The 16,556-nt window shown below is 32.7% G+C and overlaps 1 protein-coding gene across 1 annotated transcript; it reads left to right on the forward strand.

Moving 5' to 3' along the window:
- The first annotated feature begins 8,612 nt into the window (after nt 1–8,612).
- LOC129302884 (ABC transporter C family member 3-like) lies at nt 8,613–15,692 on the forward strand. The gene is made up of 10 exons (XM_054941772.1): nt 8,613–11,197; nt 11,583–11,669; nt 11,758–12,402; nt 12,634–12,798; nt 13,034–13,328; nt 13,457–13,671; nt 13,748–14,053; nt 14,152–14,215; nt 14,833–15,072; nt 15,179–15,692. The coding sequence occupies exons 1-10, from the start codon at nt 8,828–8,830 to the stop codon at nt 15,289–15,291; spliced, it is 4,500 nt and encodes a 1,499-aa protein (XP_054797747.1). The 5' UTR covers nt 8,613–8,827; the 3' UTR covers nt 15,292–15,692.
- The last annotated feature ends 864 nt before the right edge of the window (nt 15,693–16,556 follow it).

The following is a 16,556-nucleotide window of genomic DNA, read 5'->3' on the forward strand; positions in this document are numbered from 1 at the left end:
ATTCCTAAAAGAAATTCAGGAGCAAATTAGCATCAAATAACATGGTTAGGGTCTTACATGTCACTTTGGGTGGGCCCCACAGATATATTATGTCAGCATATAATAGCAAAATTAATGGTTCATTAATAGAGGAGGTTTTTTGCTCTTGAAAAAATAATTCAGGGGCAAAATTATCCCATTTAAAAGTATAGGGTACTCAATATTTTTTAAAAATAAATATAGAAATAAAATTAAATTTTAACTTTTTTTTTTAATACAATTGTAGGACTTTTTAGAATGTACAGATAAATGACTAATTGACGACAGTCAAAACAACGTTGGGCTTGGTTTCCTTTGCACTTGTTTTTTTTTAAAAAAAAAAAAATCCAAACACAAGACAACTAACCGGGCGGTTTACTGCTCACGGAATTTTGTTAAATTAGCAAATATTCTGCCTAAAGACATTATTCAAAAATTAATGTCTATTATCCCTCCCTTCCCTCGTTTTGGCAATGATGTTATGACTTGGAATGCTATACAAACGGGCATTTTCACTCTTAGAAGTGCTTACTTTCTTATTGAAAATTATCCTCCTTGCATTCACTCCCCAAGTTTTAAGCTCATTTGGAAATAGAAAGGATTAGAAAAAAATCCATCAATTTATTTGGAAAGTCTTCCATAACAGACTTACTACTAACCTATGAAGAAGCTCCTAGGCTCATACTTCCTCTCTATGCAACTGGTGCAATTCAGAAGAGGAAAATGTCCTGCATATCTTAAGAGATTGCACATTTGCTCAATATTCCTGGCTTCAATTGATCCATAAGAGGTACCACTCTACTTTCTTTGTTTTACCCCTTACTGATTGGGTCCCTACTAACTTAACTCACAACATGGGCTTTCTCTTTGATTCTAATTGGGACTTATTCTGGGGTGTTGCTATTTGGCATCTATGGAAATGGTGAAATAGTTTTTCTTTTGACCCAAATTTCAGTAAGTCATGGAATCTTGTATCTCAACTCATGGCCACTTGAAAATCATTTTGTTCAATTCGCTTGGTTCCCACAGCAATAATACCATGTGGATTCCCCCTCCTAGAGACTGGATCAAGTTAATGTTGACAATGCTGTCTCCATTGTCAACCATAAGAGTGGATGTGGTGGTGTCTTAAGATATCATCTTGGCATTTGGATTGCAATCAATTTAGCCCCTTGAGGCTGAATCATGGGCATATTTGAAAGGCTTACAACTTGTTGAGATATGGGCTTTTAAAAAATCATGCTTGAATTTGATTGCAAGATTTTGATTGATATTATTAAATCATTCCCAAATGAGCTCTCTCCACACAGCCTTGTCATCTTTAAGATTTTAAAACTTCTCAATTACAACTGAAAAGTTAATATTACATGCATTTCAAGAGTTTAGAATTTTGTGGCTGATCGTCTTGCTAAAGAGGCACTGTATGCCTCCTCTCTTTTTCACAGTGTTCCTTCTTTTGTTAAGGATTTACTCCTCAAGGATTGTATGGTATCTCATTGTCCCCTTTCATTTAATTAGACTATATGGGCTTTGCCCTCCTTTTCCATCAAAACAAAAAATAGCATATCCAACACGTTATACGAGCCCAATGGATTTTTTTTATTTTGCCTAAATCGAATGGATAAGCATTTGTTTGATCTGTGCCAAAAAAAAAGAAGCATTTGTTTGTCCTGCATGACCATTTGAAAATAGTATTTATGGGAGAATATATTTAGAATTATGATTATTAAGAAGGACCAACTTTCAAAATGTAAATTTTAAAATATTAAATTACCCCATCAAATCTCTCGTATTATCTGAATCCACGTCTTAGTTTTCTTAAGACAGTTTACTAGTAAAAGGGTATTAGTTGAAATTCCTACATTTCATATATTATATTCTCTCAATCTCTTGTATGTGAATTTATTTTTAGTTAACTTGATTTATGATCGATTTTGTAGTGGATGGGATTAAAAAAAAAAGGAAGATTCTTTAGTAGTATTTATTTTTTAAAAATTTACATTTAATATAATGTAATTAATATTCAAATTTAATTTATTAAAAAAATATTAATATTAATCTTAAATATAAATTTTGGGAGAGTTTCTTTCCCCTTCCATAGTTCCATTCCTATCCTTTTCTTCTATCTTTTTTTTTTAATTTCTAATCATTATATCAAAATTTGGATAGTTTATACTTGATCTCTTATAAAATATTTCATTTTATTTTTTTACTATACTTTAAATTGTTCACATTAAATTTAAGCTGTTTGAATTTAATTATTTATATTTTTATTATTTAATATTTTAATCATAATTTTATAGAAGATCAAATATGAGCCATTCAAATCTTAATCTAATATTTAGAATTGAAAGGAAAGGAAGTTAACAAAAGTAAACTTAATTAATAATTTAGCCTATAATCCATTAGGAAGTGTCATGAGTTCAAATCTTTTTTATATTGTGAGAATTTTATTAGTAAATAATCTGTAAGTACTTTTTAAATGTTCTTTAAACTTAAAAAATATGTTTTGATCTTGGCAAAATTTAGAGAATGAATTCACCTTGACTTTTTATTGTAAAAAAATAAAAAAAGGGAACAGAAAGGAAAAGGACCCATATATTTTGTCGTGAGTGACTAATTTTTATTAGGGGAAATGTCATTAAGGGCCCTAAAAATAGAATTTATTTCACTTAGGGTCTAAATAAATCTAAAATTGCTCCACAGGCCTTAAGGCTTTAAGTGCAATATTTTTTCAAAGCAAAAATACTATTTTACCCTTAATAAATAGAAATCAAATTGAACACAAAGAAAGAATGACAAATGCTTGAAAATGGGTATTCAACTGGAGAATGGGAAGGTTTCTGATCTCTAATGGTGAGGAGTAACTTTTGAGGTGCATAAATTTCAAAATCTCTCCATCTTAAACGATGTTTTGATGATTTCAAGATTTCAACTGGAGGTTTTTAGGTTTCTCACGTTCTTACTGTAGAAATAAGCTAAGATTTTTACTGTTTTTGCTATAGAAATAAGAGGCATCTGTTGTTGCTGCATAAATCATTTAAGGGTAGAAATAATTTAAAATTTGTCATTGCTGTATGTCAGTTGCTGGTGAAGTGGCAACAGAGATGATCTTCACTCCTTTAGTATGTAGTTGTTTATTTAATGGAAGAATTTAACGAGGGTTTTAGATAAGGTAGCAGGGTGCATATGAAATGGACTTTTTGTTATATAAAGTTAAATGTGATATTGTTGAAATTGAAATTTTATTTATAATTCTATTGCTGATATGAGGCAAAGGTTACTGAACCATTTTGGCCATGAAAGTTTTAGAGTGAATTAATTGTTGCACAATAATGATAGTTGACATATTTATATTGGAGTTTTACACGTGAACTAAACAAAATATGATTCAATATGAAGAAAATCTTTTGTCAAAAATGTTGGAGTATTTGTTATGCAAAAATAAACTTTGAATTGTTTTTATTGAACATTGAGATGTGCATTATATTAAATCTAGCCTAATGCTAAATTGGAATCACATGATGTTCAAGTGAGAATATATAAACTTTGTGTTGTGCATAGTGGATATTATGTTGTGCCATGTTTGCCTACCTTGAGCATTCCTTTTGTTAAGCCTAGCCTAATAATAAACTGGAATAACATGGATTTTTAGGTGAGAATATATGAACCTTGTATTGTGCATAGTGAATATTGTGTTATACATTATTTGCCTACTTATGCAATTTGTTAAGGAAGCCTAACCTACTGATATAAGCTAAAGGTTGCTGAACCATTAAGTTGGTTTGGGTGAGAATATATAAACTTTGTGTTGTGCATAATGGATATTATGTTGTACCATATTTGCCTAACTTGAGCATTTCATTTGTTAAGCTTAGCTTAATGATAAACTAAAATAACATGGACTTTTAAGTGAGAATATATGAATCTTGTGTTGTCCATAGTAGATATTGTGTTATACATTATTTACCTACTTGTGCAATTTATTAAGGAAACCTAATCTACTGATAGAAGTTAAAGGTTGTTGAACCATTAAGTTGGTTGTGAAAGTTTTAGAATGGATTAGTTGTTATACAATATATATGGTTGACTTGTTGATATTGAATTTTGATATGTGAATTAAATACAATATGACTCCTAGTGTGAAGAAAATCTGTCGTTAAAGATGTTGGAGTATATGTTGTCTAAAAATAAACTTTAAGTTGTTTTATGTTGAATTTGTATTGTGTAAAATAAAAGTTGGGCTTTTGTGTGAACATTTAACTAGATTAATTTATTCATTGCAGGTTAATATAAGATATTGAAAGTAGTTTTAGATCTCAATTCCAAGATAAGAAAATTTATCATGTTCAAAATGTAGGAAGGCTGGATATAGTCGCAAGACATGCAAGAATCCTAATCCAGCATGAGAAGTAGTCACATTATACTTCTTTAGTATACAAAGGCAGCTATAATTATGTATATGAAAACATTCTCAATTAATATTTTTTGGGCAATTGGGAATGATAGGTATTTTTTGTTTATATATAGAGAAGCAACTGTTGGATGTTTCGGATATAATGGGTAACTTTTTGTATATATCAAATTTAAAATATGATGTTAAATTTCATATGAGTACTTGTTTTAGTACCTAGGCTAGTACCAACATGAAATTCTTATATGATGTAATTATCCTTATCAATATTAGAAGTGCATGGACTTTCTATTGTGCATGCGTGGATATCGGCTTGTGCATAATGGATATTTTGTCATGCATGGTCTGCCTAACTTATCATTTTCTCTAGGCCAAGCTAGTAAAATATTGAAAATGCATGGATTTTCTATTGTGCATATGTGGACATCGTCTTGTGCATAGTAAATGTTCTGTTGTGCATGGTCTACCTAACTTGTCATTTTCTCCAGGCTAGGCTAGTGAAATATTGGAAATGCATGGACTTTTCTTTGTGCATGCATAGATATCATCTTGTGCATAGTGGGTGTTCTGTCATATATGGTCTGTGTAGCCATTTTAGTTAAAACCCAAGGCTACTGAATTACTCAAAATTCATGGACTTTTCGTGCATAGTGGATGTTGTCTTATACATAATAGAAAGGCTGAGACTTGTAGATTTTATTTCCTTTTCATGCAAATATATACATAATTTCAATTACAAAAAAAAATATTTTCAAATTACAAAAAAAATCTTAAAATATGTATATAATCAAAGCAGGAAAACCTAATTCCACAATTTTATAATTGTTCTTCTCATTTGCCTATTCCTATAAGTGTAAGTGGAGGTTCACGGATGATATTGTTAGGATGCTCTACCAGCCAGCATAATATGTCACACCTCATGGCTAATGATTCTTGTGTTGTGTATCTAGGCATGATAAACAGAGGATGGTCAACATTGACAGTATTGTTCCAAAATTTGAGCCACATAATAAGATGAATTCCACAATCATCACTGCATAACAAAGGCAAGAGAGTGAGGTATGAATGAATATTTTGTTCAGCAACCTTTAGCTTCTATTAGTAAGTTAGGCTTCTTTAACAAATAGCACAAGTAGGAAAACAATGTATAACACAATATTCACTATGGACAACATAAAGTTCATATACTCTCTCCTGAAAGTCCATGTTATTTCAATTTATCATTAGGCTAGGCTTAACAAATGGAATGCTCAAGTTAGGTAAATATGGCACAACATAATATCTACTATGCACAACACAAAGTTCATATATTCTCACCTAAACTAACTTAATAGTTCAACAACTTTTAGCTTATATTAGTAGGTTAGGCGTCATCAACAAATTGCATAAGTAGGCAAATAATGTAAAACACAATATTCACTATGCATAATATAAGGTTCATATATTCTCACATGAAAGTTCACATTATTTCAATTTATCATTGGACTGGGCTTAACAAAAGAAATGCTTAAAGTAGGCAAACATGACACAACATAATATTCACTATGCACAACACGAAGTTCATATATTCTCACATGAACATCACGTGATTTCAATTTATCATTAGGCTAGGCTTAACATAATGCATATCTCAACGTCCAACAAAAAAAACTCAAAGTTCATTTTTGTACAACAAATATTCCAACATTTTTTACGAAAGATTTTCTTTATATTAGATCATATTTTATTCAATTCGCATGTAAAACTTCAATATAAACAAGTCAACCATTATTATTGTGCAACAACTAATCCACTCTAAAACTTTCATGGCCAAAATGGTTCAGCAACCTTTACCTCATATCAGCAGTAGAATCATAAATAAAATTCTAATTTCAACAATATCACATTTAACTTTGTACAACAAAAAGTCCGTCTCATATGAACCCTACTATCTCATGTAAAACCCTCATTAAATGCTTCCATTAAATGAACTACTACATACCAAATGAGTGAAAATCATCTCCGTCGCCACTTCACTAGCAACTCACATGCAGCAATGACAAGCCTTAAATTATTTCTACCCTTAAATGATTTATGCAGCAACAATGGATGCCTCTCATTTATATGGTAAGACTAGTAAAAATCTTAGCTCATTTCTACAGCAAGAACGTGAGAAACCTAAAAACTTTCAGCTGAGATCTTGAAATTATCAAAACACCATTAAGATGGAGAGATTTTGAAATCTACGCACCTCAAAAGTTATTCCTCCCCATTAGAGATCAAAAACCTTTCCATTCTCTAGCTGAATACCCATTCTCGAGCATTTGTCATTCTTTCTCTACGTTCAATTTGATTTTTGTCCATTAAGGGTAAAAATAGCATTTTTGCTCTGAAGAAATATTGCACTTAGGGCCTCAAGGCCTATAGATCAATTTCAAATTCATTTAGGCCCTAAATGAAATAAACTCTGTTTTTAAAACCCTTAATGCCATTCTTCCTAAATGAAATAAACTCTGTTTTTAAAACTCTTAATGTCATTCTTTCATTTTTTATGACCACAATGATTTGTAAGTTTGCATGACCATCAAAATTTTTAAGAAATGTTGTGCTTTCAAAAAGTTTAGTCAAACTTTAGAATAGTTGACTTTTAATGAAACCTGTGTCACTAAAGCCCAAAGTTTCCACGACATTATTATTATTACTTATTAGAAGGAAAATTTTGACCCGGAACCAATCTTTTTTTGTCATTGGGAAAGAATTTTCCAACCAAATGAATGCCAACGTTTGGAGTTACCATGTCCACATATTTCCCCATGCTCGTAAATATCTAAATCTCTTCCGAAGTCTTGCAAATTTATTTTTAAATCCCTTTTCATATTTCTTAATATAAAACATTTTGTCCACAACATTAATATTTTTTTCTTAAATATCGTTTAAAAATATGAGAATAAAACATATTTTGAAATTTGTCCATAATATTTTCTTAAAACATATATAGTAATTAAGAATAATGGATAATAAAAACCTCACAATAAAAAAAAAGGTTAAAATACAACTTGAACCCTAAACTATAGATTTAAAGGTAATTTAAATTTTAAACTTTTAAAAAGTATATTTTAAATTCTAAATAATTAAAGTTGGGATAATTTTATCCCTACTAGTAAATTTGAACAAACATCTGTCAATTTCTTAAAAATTGGATTCTAATGTGTAATTTTTACTAAATTTTCTTGTCCCTCTATCCCCTCTCCTCATTTGAGAAAAATCATACATTAGGCCCATTTGTTAAAATAATGATGGACTTTTGTTCAAATTTAATGATAGGAGTAAAATTATTTTAACTTTAATTGTTTAGAATTTAGAATGTATCATTTAAAAGTTTAAGATTTAAATTACCAATGAACTTATACTTCATGTTCAAATTGCATATTAACACTAAAAAATCATAAATGTAAAATGTATAATAAAATGACTAGTGAATATGGGATCTTTGATTAAAAAAAAATATGTGTGGAATGTGCAACAAAATTTCAACTTATTAAAAAAAAGGTAGGGATAGGTGCAATCTAATAATTTTTTTATTTTTTAAAATTTTAATTTATACTCTCTATTTTTTATTATGAGATACATTTAACTATCTTTCGAGAATCAAGAAAATATGATTAAATTATTAACTTTCACGTGGAGTAAACATCCAATTTTACTCTTATTTAAATGAAAAAAATTTTAAATTTACATCACATCCTTTCTCATAATTAATAACTTTAAATAAAAGTAATATTGAAAAAATGTAATTAATACTCTATCAAGTGTCTTGTATTGTATTAAGGAATAAAAGATATTTTTAGAAAATATCTTATAATAATAACTGGATGGGTATATAATAATAGTTTTTTTAAAAATAATGTAATGCTTATATTTTTAACAGTAAAATGTAATAAATTAAATGTAAAACTCTATTAATTATAAACACTCAATTACACTTATAAATATTAAAAAATTACACTCATAAAATATACATATTTCTCCATAAATTTACAAGATCTCTGGCCATAAATTTTAGATTATGCATTGATAATTTGATATATTACTTTTCAAAAGCATAAAATAAAAATTTATTCCCATTAAAAAAAGGTCTAGCTCTGCCTTTGTAGTCCAAGTTTTTCTCACGGAGGGCGGCTGGTCTTTAGGAGATGGCGCCATGTCGGGTCTGAATCCTCGAGTCAATGAAGCAGCGGGATAGTTACGTTACAAAATAAACAAATATCCTCTCGTGAATCCATTAATCTCCACTCTTTGAATCATGATCTAAAGCTGAAAGCTACTATCCAAACACTTTCACGTTACTTCTCCATTTCTTTTATTTCCATTTTCCAAGACACTCTCACTTTGAAGCTACCTATGCATGACTCTTAAATGATCCACCATAATCTTCATCAGATGAAGCTTCTTGATTCCTCAAGGTTGGAAATGCCCCCAGGAGTCAGCGTTTTCCTCCAACCCATTTTCACTCACGGGTTCTCTTGTTCACTGCACCTGGTCTTGCTGCTCGTGTTACTGGTAACATGGGCATGTCAGAAAGCCAAGGGAGGCCGTAGGGAAAGTGAAGAAAAAGGAGTTTATAATGCTGGGGTTTTGTACTCCAAACTGGCTCTTATCTGTTGTTTAGTTGTTTGTGCTTTTAACATTGTGTTGTGCTTACTGAACTACTTTTTCTGGTTCAAGAACGGTAGCTCGGAAGAAATTGTTATTATCTTGGATTTTGTGATGAAAACTGCTGCCTGGGGTGCTCTCTGTGTTTATTTGCGTTATAGATTCTCCAGTTCAGGGGAGCAAGACTTTCCCAGATTCTTAAGAATTTGGAGCTGGGCCTGCTCCTTTGTTTTCTGTTCTTGCGTTGTAATAGACTTTGTGCTCTATAGAGAACATGTTTTCCTCCCAATAATATACCTTGTTTCTGACATCGGTTCCACTCTCTCGGGTCTGTTTCTCTGTTATGTGGAATTTTCAGCAAACAGAGAGGCAAAACTTGCCCTTCTTGAAGAACCCCTTTTGACTGGTGATTCTAGGGAAAGTAACAGTTATGAGTCCTATAAGAACACCTCCTATTCAAAAGCTGGATTTTTAAGTATTGTTACTTTTTCATGGATGAGTCCTCTAATTGCTGTTGGAAATAAGAAGACTTTAGGCCTTGAGGACCTCCCTTTGCTCTCTAGCCATGATAGTGTATATGGGACGTTCCCAACTTTTAGAAACAACCTTGAATCAGAGTGTAGCGATGATCTTAGAAGAGTGACCACACTCAAGCTGGCGAAGGCTTTATTCTTCTCAACATGGAAAGGAATTCTTTTATCAGCTTTATTTGCATTCTTATTCACAAGTGCCTCTTATGTTGGTCCCTTTCTGATTGACATCTTTGTTGAATACCTTGATGGGCAAGAAAGGTTTAAAAATGAGGGTTATGTTTTGGCAATGGCATTTTTAGGCGGAAAGCTTGTGGAGTGCCTTTCACAGAGGCACTGGATGTTTAGGTTCCAGCAAGTTGGGGTTAGGTTTCAATCAATGTTGGTGGCAATGATCTACACTAAAGGATTGACCCTTTCATGTCAGTCAAAGGAAGGTCGAACTAGTGGGGAGATTATCAACTTAATGACTGTTGATGCTGCTAGGGTGGGTGAGTTTTGCTGGTACATGCATGATCCATGGATGGCTGTTCTGCAAGTAACTTTAGCTTTGGTTATTCTATATAGAAGTGTTGGGATTGCTTCAATAGCTGCTTTTGCTTCTACTGTTTTGATGATGTTGGCAAACTTGCCATTGGGGTCACTGCAAGAGAAGTTTCAGAGGAAGTTAATGGAGTCAAAAGACACAAGAATGAAGGTCACCTCTGAGATTTTAAAGAACATGAGGATTCTAAAGCTGCAAGCATGGGAGATGAAGTTTCTGTCAAGAGTTATTGAGATTAGGAACACTGAGACAGGATGGCTAAAGAAATTTTTATTCAGCACAGGAATGACAAGATTCCTCTTCTCTTCTGCCCCAACTTTCATTGCTATGGTTACTTTTGGTACTTGTATTCTCATAGGAATCCCACTTGACTCAGGGAAGATCTTAGCTGCACTGGCCACATTCAGAATTCTGCAGCAGCCCATATACAACCTTCCTGACACAATCTCAATGATAGCACAAACTAAGGTTTCCCTCGATAGGATTGCATCGTTCCTTTGTCTTGAAGATCTGCATTCTGATGTTGTAGAGAGGCTTCCTAGGGGTAGTACTGATACAGCAATTGAGATAGTGGGTGGGAATTTCTCTTGGGATTTATCTTCACCTGTTCCTACCTTGCAAAATATAAACATGAACATAGTCCATGGCTTCAAGGTTGCAGTTTGTGGTACTGTTGGTTCTGGAAAGTCAAGTTTACTCTCTTGTATACTAGGAGAAGTATCAAAGCTCTCTGGGACATTGAAGGTGTGTGGGACAAAGGCTTATGTTGCTCAGTCCCCATGGATACAAGGTGGCAAGATAGAAGAGAACATACTATTTGGGAAAGAGATGGATAGAGAAAAATATGAGAAGGTTTTAGAAGCTTGTTCCTTGAAAAGAGACCTGGAAATTCTTCCCTTCGGTGATCAAACTGTTATTGGAGAGAGAGGTATCAATCTGAGTGGTGGGCAGAAGCAAAGAGTACAAATAGCTCGCGCTCTATACCAAGACGCTGATGTATATCTGCTTGATGATCCTTTTAGTGCTGTAGATGCCCATACAGGATCCCACATCTTTAAGGTTTTTTTTTTTTTTTTCCTTCTATTCTATTTTATTCATTGCAGTAAATTTTATACTGACCTAAATTTTCTAAACATTGATAAAGTAATTTGAAACTCCTTACTAATTATAATTTATGTTTGTCTTCCTAAGCATGTTATGTTGCAAAGAGTGTTTTTCAATGTGTTTTTGTGATATGTCTGGTGAATTTAACTGAGATCATGTGTATGGACGGTTCTTTATTGATTGATAAAAATTATTTGAGTCCTCTATAGGTGGTTCTCTCTTCATATGAGTAATCCCTTCGAAATTTAATGCTTTGATTTTTCTAAAATGTCAGCGGTTTGTAAATCAATTGGATGCACAGGTTTTTGGCTGATGTCACATTATTTCTATACTGTTTCAGGAATGTTTGCTTGGCCTTTTGAGTTCAAAAACAGTGTTATATGTGACTCATCAAGTAGAGTTCTTACCTGATGCTGATCTAATATTGGTGAGACACTTTCTTATCTTAGTTAATTCAACAAAGAATTTTACTACTGTTTATCTTTGTAATTCCTATTTTCTTACATTTCGTTTAGGTCATGAGAGATGGAAAGATAACTCAATCAGGGAAGTACAATGACATACTCAACTCAGGCACTGATTTTATGGAGCTTGTAGGTGCACATAGAGAAGCCTTGTCTGCAATTAAGTCATTAGAGAGAAAACCCACCTCTAAAGAAATTAATTCCACTGTGAATGAGACAGACACCTTAAGTAAATTTGGACTTGAGGAAAATGTTGAAAACAAAGATGTTCAAAAGGAAGATGATAAAGGTGGGTCAAAAGGCCAGCTTGTTCAAGAAGAAGAAAGAGAAAAGGGCAGAGTTGGGTTTGAAGTTTATTGGAAATTCATCACAACAGCATATGGAGGGGCTCTTGTACCCTTCATATTACTATTGCAAGTGCTTTTTCAGGTTTTTCAAATTGGAAGCAATTATTGGATGGCATGGGCAGCTCCTGTATCAGCAACTATGGAGCCTCCTGTTGGGAGCTTTACACTTTTGCTTGTCTATGTTGCTTTAGCCATTGGAAGTTCTTTTTGCAACCTTGCTAGAACAATGCTTCTTCTCATAGCTGGATATAAGACAGCCACTATACTCTTCAATAAATTGCATATGTGCTTCTTCCGAGCCCCTATGTCATTTTTTGATTCTACACCAAGTGGACGAATCCTAAACAGAGTATGTCAGAATGAACAAAACAACACAGACACACACATGGATATGTGTGCGCGTGTGTGGTGTGTGTCTGTGAATTTTTACATGTTTATTTCGATTAGACAACTTATATAGGAGATATTTTTTATTTTCATTTTTTATTTTCAATCTGAAAAAGATAAATACACATTGATCTTTTTCTTCAAATGATCATTTTCATTGATGTTCCTTGTCTAAATTGTTGGTTGCTTGTAGGCTTCCACGGACCAAAGTACTGTAGATATGAGCATTCCACTTTTAGTTGGAGCAGTTGCCTTTTCTCTTATTCAACTTTTGGGAAATATTGCTGTGATATCTCAAATTGCGTGGCAAGTTTTTTTAGTATTTATTCCTGTGGTTGCAGCTTGCATATGGTACCAGGTACTTCCTTTTTACTGTGCAAGACACTTGTTTAATGTTTACTCTTTAATCAAAATTATAATGTGCATTTTCCTTGTGTCACTTCATTCTCTGAATCTCTAAAAAGAAAGATCAGAAAATCTGGAATTTACTTATTGCTATGTTATGCGCCTGACTGTTATAGTTGCACTGCTATACAAAAATGACTAGATATATGTAAGTTCTAACAAATTTCCTATAAATTGGTATTGTGCAGCGATATTACTCAGAATCAGCACGAGAATTGTCCCGTTTAGTTGGTATATGTGAAGCTCCAATCATACAACATTTTTCTGAAACCATTTCTGGATTAATGACCATCAGATGTTTTGACCAAGAAGCAAGATTTCAGGAGACAAACATGAAACTGATAGACAGATATTCCAAGCCCAAGTTATACAATACCACTGCAATGGAATGGCTGTGCTTCCGATTGGATATGTTATCTTCTATAACATTTGCCTTCAGTTTGGTTTTCTTGATATCTTTTCCAAATGCAATTGGTGTTCCTGGTGAGTATTTCATTAACATCCATTCCACAGTCATATATACTTCAAAAGTTTCACTCCTTAATGAAACTTTAGGCGCAAAGCTTCATCATCACTTCTTGCTACAAAATCTTTCTTTTCCTTGTTTAAAGGCATTGCTGGCTTGGCTGTGACATATGGGTTTAATCTAAACATGGTGCAAGCTGGATTGATTTGGATGCTTTGCAATATGGAGAACAAAATTATATCAGTGGAAAGAATATTTCAGTATACTAACATCCCAAGTGAGCCCCCTCTTGTGATAGAAGAAAACAGACCAGATCGTTCATGGCCGTCATCTGGGGAGGTTCATATCCAGGATTTGCAGGTCTGAAATTCTTATGTCCTCGATAGTCGATAGTTTTTATGTGAATCTATCAGTAATGAGGACGTTTATGATGCAGGTTCGATATGCGCCTCACTTGCCTCTTGTGTTGCGAGGTCTTACTTGCACTTTCAATGCTGGAGGAAAAACGGGCATTGTAGGGAGAACTGGAAGTGGAAAATCAACTCTAGTACAGACACTATTCAGACTTATTGAACCTACATATGGTCGGATACTAATAGATGGCATTGGTATCGCTTCAATTGGGCTTCATGATTTACGATCTAGACTAAGCATTATTCCTCAAGATCCAACTATGTTTCAAGGCACTGTAAGAAGTAATCTAGACCCACTTGAAGAGTACACTGATGAACAGATTTGGGAGGTAATTATTTCTATTTGCTACTGACGTACGTGAAAAACTTTTCTCTGTTGATCTTTATCTATTATTAACATGGTAACAATTTTTATGTATTATTTTAGGCTTTAGATATGTGCCAACTTGGAGATGAAGTCCGGAAGAAGGAAGGAAAGCTTGATTCCATTGGTTGGTCTTCTCAAATCTTTAAACTAGTAGACCAGACTAAAATGTTTATAACTTAGAAAGGAGGCTTACTAAAATTTATATTAGGTTAAGGACCATTTTCCTCCTGAACTTTTTTTTCAGGAGTGTTGGAACCTATATTGAAAGGTGAGACAATATCCTCTCTAAACAATTTTTTCAGGAGTAAAATTGCCCTTCCGTCAGAGATCTATCATCTTTTCCGTTATCTGCTAATGTAGAATAGTTGTAGAGCCCATGCATAGTAACAATAAGGTATTTTAGCCCATTTGGACCTTCTGATGTGATCTAAAGGGGCTGGAAGTGGCAGTTGCAGTGGCATGAACCGAGCCTAATTTTAGCAGCAAAACAGTAGGAAAATGGGTCAGAATACCTTGCTGTCTGTGTGTATAGGCTCTACAACTATTCCATGTCAGCAGATAACAGAGAAGATGAAGGGTCTTTGACAAAAGGGTGATTTTGCTTCTGAAAAAAATTGCTTAGGAAAGATATTGTCCCACCCTTTAATTCCAGTGCTCCTCCAAAAAAAGTTTAGGGGAAAAATTGTCTTGAACCCAATTTATATTTGACATGATTACATGTTCTCTTCATGGATGTTGCAGTTACTGAGAATGGAGAAAATTGGAGCATGGGTCAGAGACAACTCGTCTGCCTCGGCCGTATTCTACTTAAAAGGAGCAAGATTTTGGTGCTTGATGAAGCAACTGCATCAGTCGATACTGCTACAGATAACATTATTCAGCAAACCTTGAAGCACCATTTCTCAGAATGTACAGTTATAACCATTGCACACAGAATAACTTCTATTCTTGATAGTGGCATGGTTTTGGTTTTGAACCAAGGCAAGAAATGGCTTTCTTGATTATGTTCTTTCGTCTTCCTTTTAATTCTTGTCTCTTTATTATTTCTCATAAATGTCAGCATGATTTATCTTTGATGTTGATTCAGGGCTTATTGAGGAATATGATTCACCAAAAAGATTGCTGAAGAACAAATATTCATCTCTTGCTCAGCTAGTTGCAGAGTACACTCGCAGGTCGGACTCAGGCTTTGAAACTTAGATGAGAAAAATGCGTAGATCCGGTGTATCACTTCATCTGTACACTAACTAATCGTGACACCTCACAGAGCTGATAAAAAATATTAAAATACTTTTACATTAGACTGTAGTTACTTTTCCAAAAAAGAATAATATAAATTAAATAAATTATAAATTAAATGAATACCAAGTAAGTGGAAGCTCGGATTAAAATTTTGTGAGGTCGTATGTTCTGATTGGTCAGTGCGCAGATGAGATGGCGCATTGGGTTTGTCTAAAAATTTTCCCTTAGCTGATAAATAATGAAGAAACTATTTTTGGATCAAATCTTTTCTTGATGGTGATCAAGATGAAGTATTGATAGCTATACCAAAGGAAAAAGAAAAAAGAAAAAAAAAAAAAGATGAAGTCATATTTCTACCTTGTTGGTCTTGATAGAAAGCTACTGGTTAACTTGTTACATGAAATGCCATAAAAACTTGAGTTCTTTTGTTTATGAAATTGCGCAAAACTCTTATGTTTTAAGGAAGGTTTCCATATACTCTAACAATTGAAAATTCTTTAGCAATATTAATAAAATTTAAGGAAATAGTTTTATATTTAACCTGAACAAGATTTTTTTAATTTTTGAAAATAGAAGAGAAATTTATTTAATATTGAAAACATAAAAATATATAAATTTTAAAAATTAAATCGTTATGATTTATTCTGGAAATGAGTTATCACCGTATATCCGGTGTGATGATATGTAGTTTGCCAAAAAAGCCTGCAACTTGATGTAACTTTTGTGTGATAAGTAATTTCTGTCGAATTAAGGTAATTTTTATTAAAAAAAATCTATTATTTATATAATAGTAAAGATTAATAATCAAATGATAATATTAATTAAAGAGTTAAATACGAGATAATTTTTCGGTGAATATGAGTGATATACTTTTCAAGTTATAGCGACCAAAGGGAAAAACATCTGGACAAGAGATTAACGTTACAATTTGTTGACGTGGATCAGTTTCAAAATTCATCGTAAATTATAATCATATACTATAATTGCAAAACAAATAATCATCTTTGCCATTTGAATATCCTTAATTTGCCATTGCTTTATAACTTAATCACAAATACTTAATCTTTTTTGGACAATACAGATCATTATTCTTTTTTATGGTGTGTTTGGTTTAATAGGGATTTGGATTTGAATTTGAATTTAGATTAAATATCTGGTTTGGACAAACAAAATTTTATGAATATTCTATCTCTTATTACATTTCCTTAATAATTTCAATTTTT

This window comes from Prosopis cineraria, unplaced genomic scaffold (genome assembly GCF_029017545.1).
Source record: "Prosopis cineraria cultivar Desert tree isolate PC_DT_omini unplaced genomic scaffold, ASM2901754v1 PC2, whole genome shotgun sequence".
Taxonomy (NCBI): Eukaryota; Viridiplantae; Streptophyta; class Magnoliopsida; order Fabales; family Fabaceae; genus Prosopis; species Prosopis cineraria.